The sequence below is a fragment of the Amblyomma americanum genome, chromosome 1 (assembly GCF_052857255.1).
Source record: "Amblyomma americanum isolate KBUSLIRL-KWMA chromosome 1, ASM5285725v1, whole genome shotgun sequence".
Taxonomy (NCBI): Eukaryota; Metazoa; Arthropoda; class Arachnida; order Ixodida; family Ixodidae; genus Amblyomma; species Amblyomma americanum.
The window spans coordinates 451,585,972-451,605,446 of record NC_135497.1 but is presented as its reverse complement, the minus strand read 5'-3'; the positions used below and the strand labels follow the sequence as shown (position 1 = coordinate 451,605,446).

At 46.5% G+C, this 19,475-nt stretch overlaps 1 protein-coding gene across 1 annotated transcript in view; it reads right to left on the bottom strand.

Annotated features, from left to right (window-relative positions):
• Positions 1–19,475, bottom strand: part of dysc (whirlin protein dyschronic) — a 352,774-nt gene that overhangs the window by 225,885 nt on the left and 107,414 nt on the right. Inside the window, exons 3-5 of the mRNA XM_077650615.1 lie at positions 13,015–13,256; positions 8,861–8,989; positions 254–379 (exon numbers count right to left, since the gene is read on the bottom strand). Of these exons, the coding sequence (XP_077506741.1) occupies positions 254–379; positions 8,861–8,989; positions 13,015–13,245 (486 nt within the window). The 5' untranslated portion in view covers positions 13,246–13,256. The remainder of the gene's footprint in view (positions 1–253; positions 380–8,860; positions 8,990–13,014; positions 13,257–19,475) is intronic.

The window sequence follows — 19,475 nt, the reverse complement described above, 5'->3', positions numbered from 1 at the left end:
TATTCACCCGACGCTCGTCGGGGAAGAAAACGACCACGCACCCTGATACGCGAAGCACTTGATGGCGGCGAATGCCTCCAGGAGGCGCGAGCACTTCCCCCTGCCGCAAAAGGGCACTCTTTCACGCGCTTCCCAGCGACGCGTACCGAAACGTGGGCGGCGACTATGGGAGCATCCCTGCCCGTTGCATTCGCGGTGACGCTCCGGAAAAGACCTCATTCGCGCCATCCGAATCTGTCGACAGAAGGGTTACCTGTAGTCCGGCGATGTCGGCGGCAGAGTGCCGGTCCACGCCGATGACGAAGACTCCGAGGCCGTACTCCACGCCTCCACGGATAGTGAGCCCCAGACTGCGGCCTTTCTCCACGTTCAGGCTCACCTGCGCATGCAGGCCTCGAGAATTTGACCGAAGCCTCCTGATCACGAGACACATGTTGTCCTAACAAAAATTTGTAGAGCTAGACTTGCTGACTTTGGTGCTTGAATCAGCCAAAGCTGTCATTTATTAACACGAAAGCATTATATGCTTCATATGAAGGAAAACATGTCACCGAAAGTTGTCCGAAAATTGTGCCCAAAGGAAGTGATACCTCTCATGGGACCTCATTCGAAAAAAGAAATTCGCCGGCACTAGGGTTCGAACATAGGCCATCTTAGAGTCAGTAGTGCACGCAACGCATGCGCTACAGTGGGTCGTCGGTTCACGCGTGTTTGAGGGAAATGAAGTGAACGCGTTGTGGTGTGTACGACGGTAAACTGTGTTGGAGGTGGTACGTACCGATGTTAGACAACGATGAAATGCAAAAAAAGTTGATGACGCCATCCAAATATCGCGTGATAAGTGTCACGTGACAGCAATGACTTGCAAAAAGGTTGCTGGCGTTCAAACGCAAATGCTTTCGCATTTCTCCAATGCAGGAGACTGCAGTGCTCTCGAAGTTTTTTTTTTTTAATGTGTAAGCATTGAATAGCTATGTTTGGGGTTTCCTTTCATCACGAGCTTGTCCTCCCAATAACGTTCGAATGAATTCAGTTATAAGAAAAAGAATGGTTGCATTAGATAGAGCATCAAACATTCCCGCAGGAGAAACCTTGAGGTGCATGTGGGGTAATTAGAGCCAAAAATGTACAAAAAGTGGGCGGGGCCAGAGCCAAAATGGAGAAAGACCAAGTCGGTCTTAATCAGTACTCTGAATGAAATCCAGAGAAGTCAGGAGGCAATTTATAATTAATCATTTATGTGATATTGATAGTAGGCTAACTGTGGTCGAAGGCAAAACTGCAACCAGTGAATCTTTGCAGAAGGAGTGCAAACGACTACGATGTTTTGCTGATAGCCTATAGCTAGTGAAAATTCGAAATTAAGGGGTAATGAAGGGGAACTCGAAGATAGGCAGCGCCGTGATAATTTTCTGTTTTATGGCCTTTCTGACGCCAATTCTGAGTCCTGGGATGAGACTGAAGAAAAACTTGTGAATGTACTTTCATCTGCCTTGAATTTGCCACCGTCGGAACTATCGATTGAACGGGCTCATAGACTTGGAGATTTTTCTGAAGATAAAAGCAGGCCAGTTATTGCGAAGTTCTGATCTTTTAAAACAAGTAAAAAAATTTTCATCTCAAGTTCTAAAGTGAAAGATAATGACATTAGTGTAAGTGAAGATTATTCTCTCACGACTCAGCAGGCGCGGAAAAAACTCGTTGAATTTGGTATCGCTCAAAAGTCTAAATTCAAACTGAGCTATAATAAGCCTTACATGAACGGTAGGTGTTACTGTTATGACCAGCTTAATGACAACGTTTCTGAAGTTCGCGTTATTGGATGCCTTTCATCCAAATCGTCCCCAGATTAACGATGCGTGAGGGGTAGTGGGCACCCGTCACTGGCAAATCGCTCATTATCGTTCCTGTATACTAATATTAGAAGTGTTCTGCCTAAACGTGATGAGCTTTGTGCGACTATCGACGCATGTGATGCCGACATCGTTTGCCATACTGAAACGTGGCTTTCAGCTAAAGTTGATAGCTCGGAAATCTTTCATTGCCGCAAGCATTTTACCACTTATCGGTACGGCAGGGGCGACAGAAACGGTGGTGGTGTTTTGATAGCTGTTGCCGAGACACTTTTTTCTTCTCCTGTTCACGTTGTTATCAGATTAGGACTTCTTTGGTTTAACTGCGCACGCGCGTGAGAAAAATGGTTTTGGGCGTTTGCTATCGCCCTCCCTCGTACAGTGCCACTTTCGTTGAAGAACTTCATGGCGCTGTTTGCGCGATTACTGTTAGCTTTCCAAACGTTCCTAGTCTTTTGCAAGGAGACCTCAACTTTCCAACTATTATTTCGTCCAATGTACGTTCTTATGTCGACCCTTTTTCTACGGAGTGCGATGGTATTTTGCGCTTATGCGCCGATTTTAATCTCTCCCAACTTGTTACTAAACCTACCCGCGTTACATCTTCATCGTCCAACTTGTTAGACCTTGCTCTTACCACGTCGCCTGATCTTGTTGCTCCACTATCTTGTTTGCCGGGCTAAAGTGATCATTGTATGCTTCATTTTTCCTTGAACATCGTGTCACCACGCCAAAATAATGATTCTAAATACATCCGTGACTACAAGAATGCGAACTTTGAGGCCATAAATTGTGAACTCGCTGCTTTTATCGATGTATACTTACTGTCCTTTCACGAGGGTACAATCGAAATTAACTGCAACATTTTTAAGCAGAAAATTGCGTCCCTAAAAAATTCTTATATGCCTCTGAGAAAAGTATTAACTAAAAAATGTTCTCCCTGGTTTAGTTCTTCACTAAAAAGGCTATCAAAGAAAAAGAAACCTCTGTTTCGTTCCGCCAAACTGTCCAATTTTGTGCCCCGGTGGGATGCTTATCACTCCGCTGCGTCTGAATATAAGTCAGCACTAAAACAAGCTAAAGAGTCATTTTTTAGTCATACTCTCCCGTGGATGCTATTAAATAATCCCAAACAATTTTGGAACGTGGTTAAGAAAACTGATTCATCTACAATGAATCTTAAAACTTTAGACGATCAAGTAATCCCAGTGAAATGTGTGCTGATGTCCTTAATGATTTGGTTACAGCTTCTTTTACTAACGATTTAATTACCGCAATTCCTCATTACCCACCCCAAGACTTCTTGACTATGAACTCTATTATAATGAATTCTGTTGGCATCGAAAAAATAATTGATCAGCTGAAGACGTCATCATGCGGAGTGGATAGCCTAAACTTGAAAATTTTGAAAAATACCGAAGTGTATAATGCTGTTATTCATGCTGAACTTTTTCAACAATCTCTTGTGTCTGGCTGTGTTCCTAGCGACTGGAAGGTGGGCAAGGTGGTTCCTCTGCACAAGTCCTGTGTCAAACATTCTCCTAATAACTATCGGCTCATTTCATTTCTTAGCATCCCTTGTAAGATCATGAAACATGACATCTGCTCTCACCTTGCCAATTTTCTTGAGTCAAATTCTTTTTTCAGTCATTGCCAACACGGGTTTCGTAAATTATTCTCATGCGAGACACAACTTCTATGCTTTGCACAAGATCTTCATTTCATTCTTGGCCGGCGTTCCATAGCTGACTGTATATTCCACGATTTCTCCAAAGCCTTTGACAATGTTTTTCACCAATTGCTACTTTTCAAATTAAATAATCTCAATCCCGACCCTAATATAATCTTGGCTTCAGTCTTTCCTCACTAATCGTTCTCAATACGTCACTGCTAATAAATCGAACTCGCGTTCCTCTTCAATGGGCTCAGGCGTTCCCCAGGGTTCTGTCCTAGGGCCCATACTTTTTCTCATTTATATTAATGACTTGCCTAATAACATTGCTTCTTTTGTATGTATTTTTGCCGACGATTGCGTTATTTACCGTGAAATTAACAGCGACTCTGACACTTCTGTCTTTCGATCTGATATTAACCAAGTTTCAGAATGGTGTAAATTATGGCACATGGAACTTAACATTAATAAGTGCAAACATTTGCGTGTCTCGACGTAACACTCGAATAGTCAGTTACGACCTTAATATTCCTCTTGAAACTGTGTCTTCGTATAAGTACCTTGGTGTGCACATAACTTCTAATCTTTTTTGGAGTCTGCACGTGGAATTTATTACTAACAATGCTAACCGCATGTTGGGGTACCTGCGTAGAAACTTCTCCCTTTCTTCTACTTCAATAAAATTGCTCCTTTATAAAACAGTTCTTCGGCCTAAATTGGAATATGCAGCATCTGTCTGGGACCCTCACCTGTCATCATTAGCTACTGAAATCGAATCTGTTCAAAACCGTGCGTCATCACCGTAACTCCAGTGTTACTGTTATGAAAACTGCCTTATCATTGCCTCCCCTTTCACTCTGCAGAAAAATTTCGCGCTTATGCCTATTTCATAAGATCTATTACTACAATCATGTCCTTACGAGCCGGCTACTAACTACCCCGACATATGTTTCAGGCCGCATTGACCATCTTCGTAAAGTAGGTGTTCCGTCACGCCATCCTAAACAAGCTTTTTCTTCTTTTGTCCCCGACACTTCTGGCAGTTGGGACCACCTTCCCAGACACATTGTCGATATTTCTAACCGAAGTTCTTTTAAGACTGCCCTATGTAATCTTTATTTGTAGATTTTAGTCAGTTTTATTTTGAGGTCGTTTTCGTTGTCTTATTGCTGTCTGCCGGAAATGTGCAATTTTTGGGGGAATTGTTGTGTTTTCCCCTTTGCCTTCGCTTGTCTTATTTTGTGTTATGTTTTGTTCATTTTCCGCCGCGTTTTCATTTCTTCTACTTTGTTTTTCTGCTGCACTGTATCTGGCCCAATGTATGTCCTTCTCTCTCCCATCTTTAATGCCTTCGGGCCCTGAGGTATTTGAATAAATAAATAAAAAGGAGGCGCCAAATTTGAAAACACCAGAAGTGGGCGGAGCTAAAGCGTGGCACCAAATCTGATAAACCAGAAGTGTGTACGGAGCGAAGCGTGGCGCGAAGTTTGAAAACTCAAAATGGGCAATGATGGAACTTGATTAATTAAGGCAATTGGGAAATTGAATGAATTGACATCAGTTCTATTAATCAGATGATCACGTGATAGGCGATCGATGATTAATCGATATGGGACAGCTCGATAAGGATCGGAGGCACAAAGGTGCAAAGAGGGGCGAGAAGGCGTCAATGTTTACGCATTCCTCCAATGCGAGTGCCGCAGTGATCCCATAATTATTTTTTATTTATTTATCACAATACTCATACAGCCAATTTTTTCGTGGCACAGCAGTGTGGGGGGGATATTACAAATAACATTTCAGGTGACGATTAAATTGCGTATTCATGAACACTCAAAAGAACAGGCCACTTTCCTTTGTGAAAACATCAAAATACACTTCAACAACGAATCGCAGAAATTGATAATAAAAAGACTCAAAGAAGAAGCAATGAAGCACACGTCACACCTCCCAGTTACTAGAGATCAATTTCTCAAAGATACATAGCACTGCTAGATGCATACAGCAATAATGAGTAAAAGTTGTCCTTCCCCATAGTGATGGCGATATCGATAACAGTTCCATTCTGAAATTGTTCGGGGAAAAATGGCATTTTGCACTTCGCAGTTCGCACCTAGTTTGCCGAATCTTATTAACAAGGTATCGTCTTGAGGAAACATAATCGGGAGGAAGGATATAGTTGTCAGTTGTATTCCTGTTCGGGAATGAAAAATATTGTGAAAGAACTTCAAATGCCTTCCAGCGCTTTTTTAGCAAATTCATGTCAAGACTTTGCTTAGACCCGGATGCTGGTTTAGACTTGCAACCCTGCATTCTGATGTGGAACCAAACTCATGTAGCGCATGATTCCGCCCTCGTCGCAAACTCCTCTTTCCATGGTAAGCACCCTTTGGTTTTTTTCCCGATGTGGCCATCTTCCGGCTGCGCATTCCTCCGCTCTCACCATGCCACCCCCCCCCCCCCCAAGCCGCTAGGCCATCCGTCGCCTCCCACCCTCTCTCTTCCCTCTCACGCTTTTCCTTTCCCTTGTATTCCCTAGGCATGGAGGGGTTTTAAAAAGCGAAAGCTTTTGCTACTCCCCTCGGTAGCTTATTCGCCATGTGTGCCATGTGCGCCGAGTGCGCGAGTTTGACCTTGGACCGAGACAAATCACGTGAAAGCTATGACGTCACTCAGCCGCCGCCGTTGCCGCCGCCAATGGAGCAGCAGCCGTCGACGTTCATTGTGTTCATTGGTGTTGGCGTTGACAACATTCAAGACTCCGATTATTTTGAGGAAAGGAAGAGCGCATAACTGGCTCCCTGGGTCAATGGACGCCTCAGTAGCGCTTTGAGGTGTGTGCGTGGCGGTGGTGAGAGAGAGAGAGATGTGGGCTGCATGCGTTAGCGCTGGCAGCGTTGTGGCAGACACGCGTCACGGCAGCAACAGGCCACAGCGTTCATTGGGTGGGCAGCCGCTCGCAATCAACCATTAATTTAACTGCCCCCTGCCAGGGTGCCAGGGTGGGCGCGCTGCCTATCCACTTTCCGCAGCGCACTTAACGTTACAGACGCTAAGCCGCGTCTAGTTGCCCGATACACCACAGCTTTCGCTTTCTAACCAGGTTCAACAATAGTTAAACCGCAGCTAATTTTTCGCTCCCTCCACTTCGCTACCTGCCAAACGTGGTTGGTGGCGACCAATTAATTTAGCTAATTAAGTACGATTACATTAATGTATTAGCTGATTACTGATTCATTAAAGGCATTCCGACTGACGCTGTAGATTCCTCGGTAGAATGCAGGGGCTATACGGCTAACCAAAAGACATAAGAGCTTTCGCTGTGAAATGGCACATATCCACGCACTGGGTCGACCAAGAATCGGGAGGCATAATCAGCTGTACATTTTCGGGGAAAAAGAAAGGAAAGGAACATAAAAAAAGGCAGAAGATAATGTGCGCGGGCAGCAGCAGCTGGGGATGCTGCACAGCTATACGGAGTGGACTGAAAACATTAAAGGCAGAAAGGGTTATACTGCAAGGTAGTCGATGAAATTCATAAATTTTGAACGGCAGTACAAGCAGTCGTGTGGCTGTACCCAGGTGTGGAAATAATAGCAATGGCGGACTACTTAAACTAAGGCCAAGCAGCAGCAGGGCTCCTCCAACAGCCTTCTTCTCAAGCAGAAAAAGAAGCAGTAAAAAGCGAACAATTATTATTAGTGGCTGTTAAAGTAATATTAAAATGATGGTGAAAGGAAAAGATGCTGCAAGCAGCGGCATCTGCCATCGAAACCTGAAGCACGTGAGCTGCGGCTAGCGTGAGTAAAAAGACGAGAGAACAGGAAGGGATTAAAGAAAGGGGCGATCGATAGTAGGAAAGGACAGACAAAACAGCCAAAGTTGTCTACCAATTCGGGTTCATGACAAAATTCGCAGAGAGGAGACAGAGAAAATCGCACCTTCCAGATAGAAATTTAGCGGCGGGACAAAGCAACACAGCCTCGCCAGCGCGACTTTAAGCTGTCGTGTTGGGCAATATTTTCTGCTCCAGGAATATCTGAGATCTTGATGACCAGGAGATGTTGAGAGAGACCCGTTCTTCCCGCTTAGTAACGGAATGGTTGTTAACACTGTGCAGCTGGGGGATGCCTGGGCTAACTTATCAGCAAACCTAATTTAATGTCACTTTAAAAAGTCAATGAATGAACGCTTAAAAGGTCTCTTCCATCTTGTGATGGCAATGGGGCTGGCTGCCCGTTCAGGGATTCCGTTTTGTATCCGATTTTAACGCGAATGCAGCTTTAGGGATTGTAACGCCTTTCTTCTTAATAAACATTCAGCTGCGAATTAGCGCTCGTCGTGTGTTGTCTACCCCTGTCCTTGTGTTTTTCGCGATGATCACCAAGCATGCCGTTTTGAGCCTCAATATCCTGGGAAAAAAAAGCGCCGTTTCGGAATCTTAGAAACTTCTCCTAAGAAAAAAAAAGAGCACCTCAGAAACAGCTCAGAGTGGCTTAGATACATTTCTACCTGGTGTGACACGTGACTAATGAACCTTGATGAATACAAGTGCAAGGCTATGAGAATTTCCCGCAGTATCTCGTACCACGCTTCCTATAAGTACACAACTGCCAGCGTCCCTCTATCGCAAGATAATTCACGTAGAAATCTCGCTGGTCGTATAAGAACTAATCTTGACAAACCTACGCCAATTGCGCAATAATTAATGCTAACCGTATACTGGGTCGCCTAAAACTGATTTTTTCACTTGCCCCCACTAAAACGAATCATTTACTCTATGAAATATTAGCATGCTCAAAGCTTGCGTGCGCATCATCAATATGAGACCCTCAAATTAACTTCTTCATCAACACAGCCGAAGCCGTTGAAAAACGTTCTTCATGCTTTATTTTACCCAACTATCACCACACTGAAAGTGTTTTCTCGCCTGTATCTCTTTCATAAACTAAAACATTGCAATTCTTCCCACCGGAATTCTATTTTCCAGCCAAATTCATAACTCACTTCTCGTAATGAAGACCACCACAAAGTTGAAGTACCCAGCATGCGCAGCAACCTATATGCTATATTGCGGATATTTTATGCCTGAGACATGCAAGGACTGGGACCACCTGTCAGCCTCCATCCCAGACGCGAATGTATTCAAAGCAACCACCTGTAACTACTTTTTCTAACTATGCTATTTTATTGCGGATGCCCTTATCACTTGTCCCCGCGGCTCCCCATAATGTTTCGACGATTGAGATGAAGTGAATAAAACGAAGTACGGCGTGTGCATTCGACTCTAACAGCGCCAAGAAAGGAGAAGGTCCTCTTATCGCGGGCGGCGTACCTTGTGCACGGGCGCCCCCCATTGGTCGGGAGGCGAGGTGGGGCGGCCGTCGCGCGTGACCCAGGCGTAGCCGCCGTGCTGGGACGGTGACGCGACGCTCAGCCGTAGGGTCCGATGGCTTTCCAGCACCTGCAATGGAAGGAGACGCGAGAGCGCAGAGGCTGGGGTCTACGGAGCGTCTCCCAGGACAGAGTGTTAGAAGCGTAACTCCCCCGTCGTTTATCTTATTTATTCACTCGTGTTTTACAGTAGTTCATGCATTAAAGACATTGTGAAACACGCAAGTATTGGGTTTTCGAGCAAAATAATAGCAATATAGATATCCGTTCAGTACAATCTGATGAGAAACAGTAATGAAAAACAGCATCAGCCATCGCTGAAAAAAAAAAAGGAAAAGCGGCTACACATCGCGAATGCGGTCACAAATCTCCGGTTATGGGCTTTCTGAAAGGCGCTGCCTTACCCCCTGTTTACATGAACTCAAAAGAAGTCGAGTTGAGTCACCTTTTTTGAGGAAAAGGGTAAAAATATTGTGAAAGCGAGCAAGTGACGAATCGCAGCATACCTTCTCGAATGCCGCTGTTTTTGTCGAATAATCGACGCGACCCGCACAAGGTCGAGTTCATGCATGTATAAACGCCATTACTGTAGTTGCCGTTTGCTTATCAATGGTCGACCGAAACAGCTTTAGAGAACTGCCTGCTGGTTTCGGTTCATTCTTGATTTCTAAGGCGCGGAAGCAAGACAAAACACGAAGATATAGACAACAAGACGAAGCGCCTGTTGTCTACCTTTGTGTTTTGTCCTGCTTTCGCACATTAAAAATCAAGAATTAACCAAGCAGCTCGCTTCGTAACGGGGCACTTCTATACACGATACTGTGCCGCCTATTTCTCTGCTCTGGCCGTCTTCGCGATGAAAAATTAGGAGACTTCATGATTGCAGCTCTATGTTCGTCATCTAGTATGACGTTGGACCGCTTGCAATTCATTGGTGAGTGTTTGTCGGAGTCCCACGTGACAGGAGCGTATTCGAAAAAAAGGGGCGCGAGTGTGAGGCGGAGCCTTCAGGTTTGTCCAAAGAGGAACTTCTCCGTGCTAAAGGGCGTGCACAATAGCTAGCTCGAGTGCTATTGCACCATAAGCCGCGCTTAGCCATGCTAAACTGTCTGCTGACATTTTAAAATCTTGTGGTTATACTCTCAGCGGCACAAAAATAACTACACTTAGCTTACTTTGAACGAAGAGCTACATCCGTTGAAGAAACAACAAAAAAGCAACTTCTCAAGTGGTTTGTAAGTATTAAACGGAAAATTTTGTGGTAATGCTGACAACTAAAAAAGTTTGTTAATTCATCTGTGTCAGCTACTGAATCAAGAGTATGGAGTTCGCTGACCTTTCCGCGAACTGGTCGATCTTGTGTTCGCAAGGAAGGCCGCTCCAGTGGGGTCGGAAGTCCCCAACAAAGGGGCCCGTCCCGTCCCTGCCTCCCTTCGTGCGGCGGACGTCCTTGTTTACTCCGCGCTGTCACGGGCATAGCCAGTCTTAAGAAGCCTAACCATGTACAGGTGTCGACATGTATGCGTTGTCAAGGGGTCGCCAAGGTTTCGGGAATGCACGAGATACGGCTGAGAATTAGCCGAGTGACCGGAAACCCACTGCGTTCGTCTCTTGCGGTGTATTCTGTAAACACTTTAGGGATCGTTTCGTCAGAATATGTTTGTCGCGTGTGCGAAAGAGAAAACATGTTAGGAAAGTGGTAACCGCTGTGCCATGGGCGCCGTGGGAGAGGGCGGTTGCGTTTGTGCTGTTTGTGTATTTGATTACAAGTTCTCTTTTCCCAAATGTTTAATCAGCACTCTTTCCCCAATCTGTGATTAGTTGGCGGAAACCTTATTTTCCTTTCCCTAACCACGGATTGGTGAGGTGTGTCGCTTGTAATCTTATTCGTGGCTGTCCCCGCTAAGGGCGGAGACAGAGGGTTTAAAAACAAGCGCGCTGGGTTGAACGAGGGCTGAATTCGTCTCGTCAACAGTTTAGTCGTGTAGATAGTTTTCTCCTTGCGTTGCTTCTTCTCGTTTTATTTGTGTTGTAAATAAATAGTTAACCTTCTCCTTTCCTCGAGTAGCGTGAATGTTTGCGAATTAGAACCGCCGGGTCATCAAGAAAACCCGATTTCATCATCAACAAGGTGTTTCCTCTCATCACCACCCGAAGGGGGAAACTCAACTAAGAGCATTTAAAAATATTCTGACTTGTACAAAACGACTGCCTAAAACCCTTCAATATAGTCTGGTCTCCGTAGAGCCAGTTGTCGTTTTTTAATGCTTACACGATGTTATCTTAAACAAACTAACGTGGCTTAATCTTTTGAAAAGTTCGCTCGAAGCAGATCAAAAACATGAGAAGGATGGTTCACTCAAAGACACAAGAGTGCTTTGTGCAAGCACGCACGCGAGCCAGTATAAAGACAGCTTGTTGGCCCAGGAACAGTACCTAGCCGTTCAGTAGCTGTGGCTCGAAAGGGAGATGTCAGACTTCGTCAAGAAATTCATTGCCAGCCATGAACGCAACACGTACTGACCTTCACTCGTGTGCAACTTCTCTGTTTTAGGCATCCGTTCCGAGCTGAAAACGCACCGGCATCGTGCAGAAGCTTAGCGGTATAGGCACCTCGAGACTCGACGCCAACGCGGGACGCTTCTTGTTGCTTCGGCGGTGCGACACTGTGCAGGTGACGAGCTGGAACACGCGCTCTGCATTTTCGTCGCTTACTGGCGTGAACTAAAGACAAAGCCCCGCAGTTTATTTGAAGCATTGTTCTCCATTTGCAGCTGCGTGTTCAGATGCTCGGTCGAAAATTTGTAAGGGTTCGAACTTGGTTAAACCGATTATAGCGCGAAAACACAGTTTTTTGTACGATTTGGCCAAGGACAAATTTTGGGGGTGGCCCGGGCCAAATTTTGGAAATAGCCAGGGACAAATTTGGAGCTCCCCATCATATCGGGCATGGTCAAATTCGGGATTGGCCGAACGAAATTTGAAAGGTATCTATGCGTTATGTTTTTGTTTGAACTTAACAAGGTGTCGCTGTTGCAATGTGTTGGCACAAGATCGTAGGGACAAGATTCTTGGTCCGTGTTTATGAGAGTATGAGTGCGTTTGCACTCAAACGAATATTCGTCTTTTCTACTTGCATTACTTCAGCGCTGCAAGCATGGCGATCTCATGCATGCTGCGAGCACCTGTGAAGATGGCTGGCGAAAAGACGAAAACAAGCACTTCCGTTGCCTTCTCGTCTTCTCAGAAAAAAAAAACTGGCACACAAAAGTGGTTTTTAATGTTATTTTACCGAGTAGACGTGCGAAAGCAGGTGTTCATTCTTCCCTTGGAGGGGACACTTAAGCTCCGCCTTAAGTGTATGACGCAATAGATTTGGTGGGTTAATGCCCATATGTGCAGAACTGGTCATCCTATACTTAACATTCATAGACGGCGGCGAGTCGTCAAACCACTACCAGCGCAATGCGCCACTGCGCTGGCAGGTGGCTGTTCCTCTTTTAGCCACCCGTAGGTTATGTAAGACCCATGTTGCTCATCCCAAGGAACCTGTCGCGACCAATCATTAATTTAACTGCCATCTGCCAGGGCAGGTTGTGATGACGCCACAAGGTTACGTGACATAGGTGGCGCTACGCCCTCCTCCCATTGACTACAGCTGCCGCGACGCTCCTCCGAACTACAGTGCCTCGAATAGACACTGTATCCGAACTTCCCCGAGCTTCCTTCTATTGGTTGCAGCTTGCACGACGCTACTCCGAACTTGCCCGAACTCGGGTAAGCTCGGATTAGTTCGAAACACAAGACAAAATGACCAGATTCTTGCTCGGGGTTGGTACATCTGAAGTAGTGCTATCACACTAAAAGATTTCGGTTGCACCAAAAAGGTTCGTGGTTTTAGGAACCGTTAACTGGCCGTTTTGAAATTGATGCTGAAAAGCGTGTGCACGGCTAGCACTACAAGAGACGCCACCCTTCGCCCTTCGCAGCTGCCAATGACTCCCGACAGCTGCATCTGCACACGCCTCTTTTCTTACAACGGAGGTGGCAGTGCCATCCTCTCTGAAAGCTCGTTAGAAGTAGAGATGACGTTACCTGCAGAGCTGACTCCAGGTCCAGTCCACGGAAAGAGACGTGGTTGGCGGCCAGCAGGAGGTCCCCCTGCTTGAGGCCCGCGCGGTGCGCTGCCGACTGGGGGTCCACGTGGTCGACCACGAGGCCCCCCTCGACGGCGCGCACTTCGAAGCCCAGCCGGCCAGAGTCCGCGTGCCGTCCAGACGGCGACCGCTGGAAGGTGAGCGTCCGCACCGAGTCGCGCCACGGCATGGGACGCTGCGCTGCAGGGCGGTGGAGTCGATCAACCATCGGATCACGATAAAACATCGTGCCATGCACGCAGACGCAGCCACCTCTTCGCCAGACAAACGAAGAGGCTGTTGCGAGTGAATAGTGAAATGCGGGCTTTGCCCGGTAAAGATATGGAAGAGAGTAAAACAGAAGCACAGTTCGCCGGAGCCCATGACTCGCACGTACCTGATACGATGCCACAAGGAGTTGTGTTCGACCAGCGCCTTCCGATTATCTCCTCAATATTTCAGCGCTTCATCGGACACTTGGAAAGCTTGTGGCACCTTATACGTGCCCCGCCAGAATTCAGCACAGTACGGCGGATCTCAGTTGCTGATTACAATCTGTTCTAACGAACGTCATCTTTTTCGCGTCAGGGCAGTAGCATGCGCTGGCCCTTTAGTGTTGCTTCAGAATGACCTGCTTTCGAAGCTGCAGAACTGCCCGAAACTCTTTTGGTTGCACTGATACGGATCATCAGCTCGCGAACATTCAGAAGAGGTAGCGTCTTTGGCAAAAGTAACCAGGCCACAGGGTTCGCTTCTCAGCCGTATAGTAGAGCTCTTACGACAGCCTTAAAGAACAAGTGGTCTCTAAAGGTGAGGACTAAGGTTCTTCTTACCTTAACCAAATTTAGAGCTCAAGGTGTGCCATAAGTCCTTCACTGCACGGCTGAGAAACAAATCACGTTGCTTGGTTACTTTAGGCAAAGGCAGTACATGCATGGCGTATTTCTCGAATTTAAGGCCGTCCTCACAAAACGTGCTACAAACAACTATTAATGTTGCCTCGAAGCAGCTTTTGACCACGTGCGGCAACATGGGGGAAACGGATTGTTGTCTTGACCGAAGCTCACCAGAGCAGTCCTCCCTGGTCGCTTTTGTCAGAAGCTTGAAACTACGTTTGCGGAACGTCTTCATGGACTGCAGCCGTTACTCTTGCGCTCTTTTGAACGCAGTGAAGTGCATATAGCGCTTTCGTTGTCCCAAAACTTTTGACCATCATTTTTATATAATTGGTGCTAACCAGGTGTTTCTTCGGTGGTGCTAGGGTACGCTCATGTTGTTCCATTGAGCTCATTGTCGCTTGGTTTCAGGATTAAAACACAATCTATGTATCAGCCATTGTGAAAATTAATGGAGCGAAAGTTCCCTTCGTATCAACACTGCGTGTTGATATTTCCCGACACATAGCGACACTTGAATACTATGTTCATCTGTCAGCATTCGCAGAACCAATTACAAGGAAATGTGCCTCACTTTAAGGTTTTATTGCAGGATGGTGCAATCACGTACTACGCAGATGCTGATATTGACACCTGTTCATTGTTAGTTGGCGGTCTGTCATTATCACTTCTTTCGTATCAGAAGTGCTGTCACCTGGTAGGCTGGTTCGTGCTTAAGGCACCTATGCTTCGATTTTACATGACGTCTCACCTTCGGACTGTCGCACCCACAAGAACCCCAAGTCCACATCCATGATGCATGTCTCACTAAAATTGTAATTTCTTTAAATTGGTGCCACTACAAGTAAGCGAAGAAAACGAATAAGCACATTGTTTTCTCTGAGCGAAAGCACTGCCATTTCAATATTTTCAATGCACTTACAAGGCGAGACAGCGTTAAGTAATATCTTCAACGGACGGCCCAGCCACCACCTGGCTAACAAAACCTTAATGAATGACGCATTCTTAAAAAGAAACGACTAGGTGGCCTGCAGTTTTATTCTGAACAGAAAATGCAGACTTCAGAGCATGCATGCACCTCCTACGTCGACATGAAGCACAAAGCTTGGGATGGGATCCTCCCGCACGTCACAATCGTAAACAATCTAGCCATTCACGAAATGACCGCTTTACGTTTGGTCTAGTTTATAGACACGATGGTCAAATGATGATGCATGTTGTGCTTAATTACGCAACGCATGGCTCGGCGAAGAAGTCTGGCCTCTACGCTTTCTTGAAAAACTCAGCTGCTAATGTGGGCCGTACTGGGTGCGTAACTTACGAAATGCTTTAGGTCAAAAGAATAATCACACTAAAGGGCGGTTCTGCGGTGTAGTTGATGCAGATAAGTCATTCTGTGAGAACTAAAGTTGACATGGGCACAGGGAGACAGACAAGGACGAGCGCACGTCCTTTTATGTCTCCCTGTGTCCGTGTCAAATTCAGCGCTACACAAATGAAATAGCTGCATTCACATGAGTGCAGCTATACTGTTGCAAAGAGCAGCAAACATATTTCTGATAATCTGCGCAGTTGAAGAAAGTGTCATCCTGGTTGAGGGCCCGTTGGAGGCTGCCAGTCGTGGGAGATTCCCCTGTGCGTATGTTTAACGAAGCTCTTTTGGGCGGTTCCGCGCAGTCTAAAAGTCGAAAACTCTGATCTGAAGTCGCGCATGTTGTTTGTCCACCTTACACTGTATATCATGGGAAAGCAGGTAGTGCTTTCGCCTAAAACTGCAATAGAAGACTTTAGCCTCCTTTTCTTACTCTCATCCTGCGCTTATCCCAATATTTTAAGCTAGTCGAGCAGGATAAATAAGAGGTTACGAGTGGTAGCTCCTCACGCGTTCCATTTATTTCCTTCCCAAATTTCTACTGCTAACGCCTACAAACCGAGTTCACCGTCATAAACGATGGCCGGATGGTTCTCGTGCGCTGCAGTGGATAGCAGACCTCGAGTATCCAGTCGGTGAGCAAGAACCAAATATTTCACCTATGAGCTCCCGGCGTCGTCTTGCTCGGTTGGCCGGACGGCGTCCCATTCGGAGAGTGACCTGGCGGTTGAGCGCGTCTCTTCTGCGGGCCTCGACGGGGTGACGTCTCGCAAGGTGCACGCAATCTGGAAGGCCCATCGCATGAAGTCCGGCAGCCAACTGCCAGGCTGAGCCGACGCATCTAGCCTTGTTCCTGCTCGGCTTCGCCCATCATGGCCACCTGTTCTCGTAGGGTGCTGGTCCTCTACCACTGTTTGGTCGTGACTGCGCACATCCGCCGTTTTTCGGCCGGATCTGGCTCTGGACGCCACCTTCTCTGGCAGCAGGCGGTTTTCGTTGCCGCTGTGGTGACTGCTGCGAAAGCCGGCAGTGGTTGTTGGCCCGGAGGACGTCGGAAACCAGGCGGTCACCTTGTTTCGAAGGTGCGCCGATATCAGCGCTTGCGGTCGATGCTCCCGCTCATGCCCATGCCCTACGGGACACGCAGGCGTTCTCGCAGCGCGAAGTTCTTGGCCTTAATGCGAAGCTGGTGCGCACCACGTCATCTCTGCCTGTGGGGACGAGCTCGTTTGTCGACGCCGTTCACGTGGGCCTTCGAGGTTCTCCCGGCGGCATGGCGACCACTGATGCGCAGGTCGCGACTGTGGTGAACGACACTTGACACCAAGGTCCTGTTGCCCGAAGGGTGGTCATCACGAACCAGGTGGTCACCTTGTTTCGAAGGTGCGCCGGTATCAGCGCGCTTGCCATCGATGCTCCTGCTTGTGCCCATGGCCTTCGGGACATGCAGGCGGCCTCGCAGCGCGAGGTTTCTGGCCTTCACATAAAGGTGGTGCGCACCACGTCGTCTCGGCCTATAGGGCCGAGCTCGTTTGCCGAGGGCGTTAACGTACGTCCTCGATGTGCACCCGACGTTTGGCCCCAGCTTCGGATTTGGCGGGGCTCTCGGCTCCTTCTGTGAATCTGGTTTCGTGCCGTCAGCACGACCATGATCTCGTCTTGGGGCCCACGGCCCCAACTGACACTCCGGCGCTGGGCGTTGTGACATTGTTAAGGGCGAAGATTGACCCAGCCTATGCCGGCAATGAGCCTGCGGTTCTTCGACATATACGAATGGGCGTCACGGTTGTCACCAATGACTGTGAGTCGGCTGACAACTTGCAGATGGGGGTGGAGGCGAGAGAGACAACGCACGCCGTCATGACGTGGAAGTTGCAGAAAAGGGTGAGCCCCAGTTTAAGATGACTGCTGTCGGTTCTGGAACTCATGCCGTTAACGTTGTTCACATTTTGAACGCACAAAAACGGGCCTCAATAGTATAGGAGAGCTCGGGCGGCTGCACCATGACATCTTGCTTGAGGCTGACACGCTTAAACACCGCTTCGTTCAAGGTCGAGTAGCGGGTAGCAGGAAATCGCAGCTTGTGGACAGAAGGCCTGCACCAGAACGCATAAAATATGGTGGTGCATGCAATGAAGTCGTGAACCAGCGCCTCAGAAGGAAGCTTTGCAAGACTTCAAGTGAACGTAGGCGTCAAGTCACCATGCAGGCGTCTCAGCAAACCCAGTCCGAGTGATCAAACTCTTTCAGACGCTACCTCTTACATGCTTGTCGGGGTCACGGACAAATTGAACTTCCCGAAGACAAGCTCTTACTGTCTGCCTTGGAAGGATGGTTCCTGGACAAGCCGAATATGTGCGCATCAACGCCAGGACGAATAACCTCTCTGTTGATGTGTCGAACAGAGCAACCTTGGACAACCAGAAAGCCGTGCCAAGCTTATGCAGCATACGGCTACGTTCATATTTCGGACACAGAAGTTCAACCGCAAGTGTAGGAGGGAGGAGGAGGGAAAAAAATTTGTTGCTGCACTGCACTAAATTGGGAACTGGAGGTGGGGATGGTTGTTGCGCTGGGTGGCAGTCCCTATTCTTGGACGCCATTGGCCGCCGCTGCTGCCCGTGCTCTCTGGACCTGGGCCCGCTGGGCCTCCAGGTCAGAGCTGGACAGGGCCGCCTCCCAGCCCTCCCTATCAATCAATCAATCAATCAATCATTCAATCAATCAATCAATTTATTTAGCATTTCTTTCAATACAGAAATAAATGCAAGGATAAGAACAAAAAGCTGCTTCTCGAGCAGCTTGACAACGGTTCTTACCCCTTGTTTTCTCTTGACAACGGATAACAGCAGAAATAATACAAAGCTGCGATTAAAAATTGTACGAAGATAAGAGCATGCAGTATACATAGAAATTGTAAACACAAAATATATAGAAACACAAAATACATAATATACATAGTAATTCCAAACACAAAATGCCGCATATTAGTAAAAAGTAATAATATCGGCTCAATGTAACTGATAGACATGGATTCAATAAGACGAATACTAATACTTAATCACCAATATTTTGCACACTGAAGAACATCTAACGGCGAAACTGACATATGGCTATACAGGACTACAAACATTTCCTGCTACATTTGCAGGCATAGAAGCACAGACCACAGTTTTACGACACACAGCTGTAATGCAGCCACCATTGAAAATACGTGTACAAAAGGCTGCAATAATAAAACAAGATTTCAAAACATTGATGTTACCTTCCTAAATTGTAAGTGAACAAACGCTTAAGGTGTTGTTTCGATAGTGTGTGGATGTCCGTGTTTGAATTATGAGAGTTGTTAAGTAAAGTAGGCATAATATATTGTAGTCTGTTCTGACCATGATTCGTGCGGGAAAACGGCACCAACCATACTTCTCTTGTTCTTATATTGTACGGTACCTCGGGTGGTTTTGTTAAATTGCATAATCGTAGAAAAGGCATCCGATTAAATTTCAGGGAATATTTGTATTTTAATAGGGCATTCAGCTCGTACATATGTGTCACAGGAACAACACCAAGTAAGGGGAACAGGTCACTTGTGTGAGCGTCGTATGGAGCATCTGCTATGTGACGGAGAGCTCTTTTTTGTAAAAGAAGGAGTTTGTTGACGTTCGTTAGTGATGTAGTTCCTCATACAAGATTACAATAGTTTAGGTGAGGATTGAAAATAGCATTATAAAGTAGCAGCTTTATTTTGAGTGGAAGAACTTGTCTAAATCGGCAAAGTATCCCGCAAGCCCTGGCCAGACATTTAATCACACAGTCTACATGAATATCCCAGATCAAGTTCTCGTGAAAGGTGACACCGAGCGTTTTCACTTCTTTTGTTATTTCTATCTTCTCAGATCCTAAATAGAGATTAAGATAACGGTCAACAAATTTTTGTGATGGCGAGAAAATGACAGCCTTTGTTTTTTTATTGTTTATTGCTAAAGAATTAATTTTGCTCCATTCTGACAATTTATTCAGGGTAATATTTCCTAATTCTCGAGTTCCGTCGTATCGTCACATTGAATGAAAAAGCTCGTGTCATCTGCATAAATTACCAAAGAGGCTTCTGGGGATACCCGTGTTATATCATTAATGTATATATTGAAGAGTACC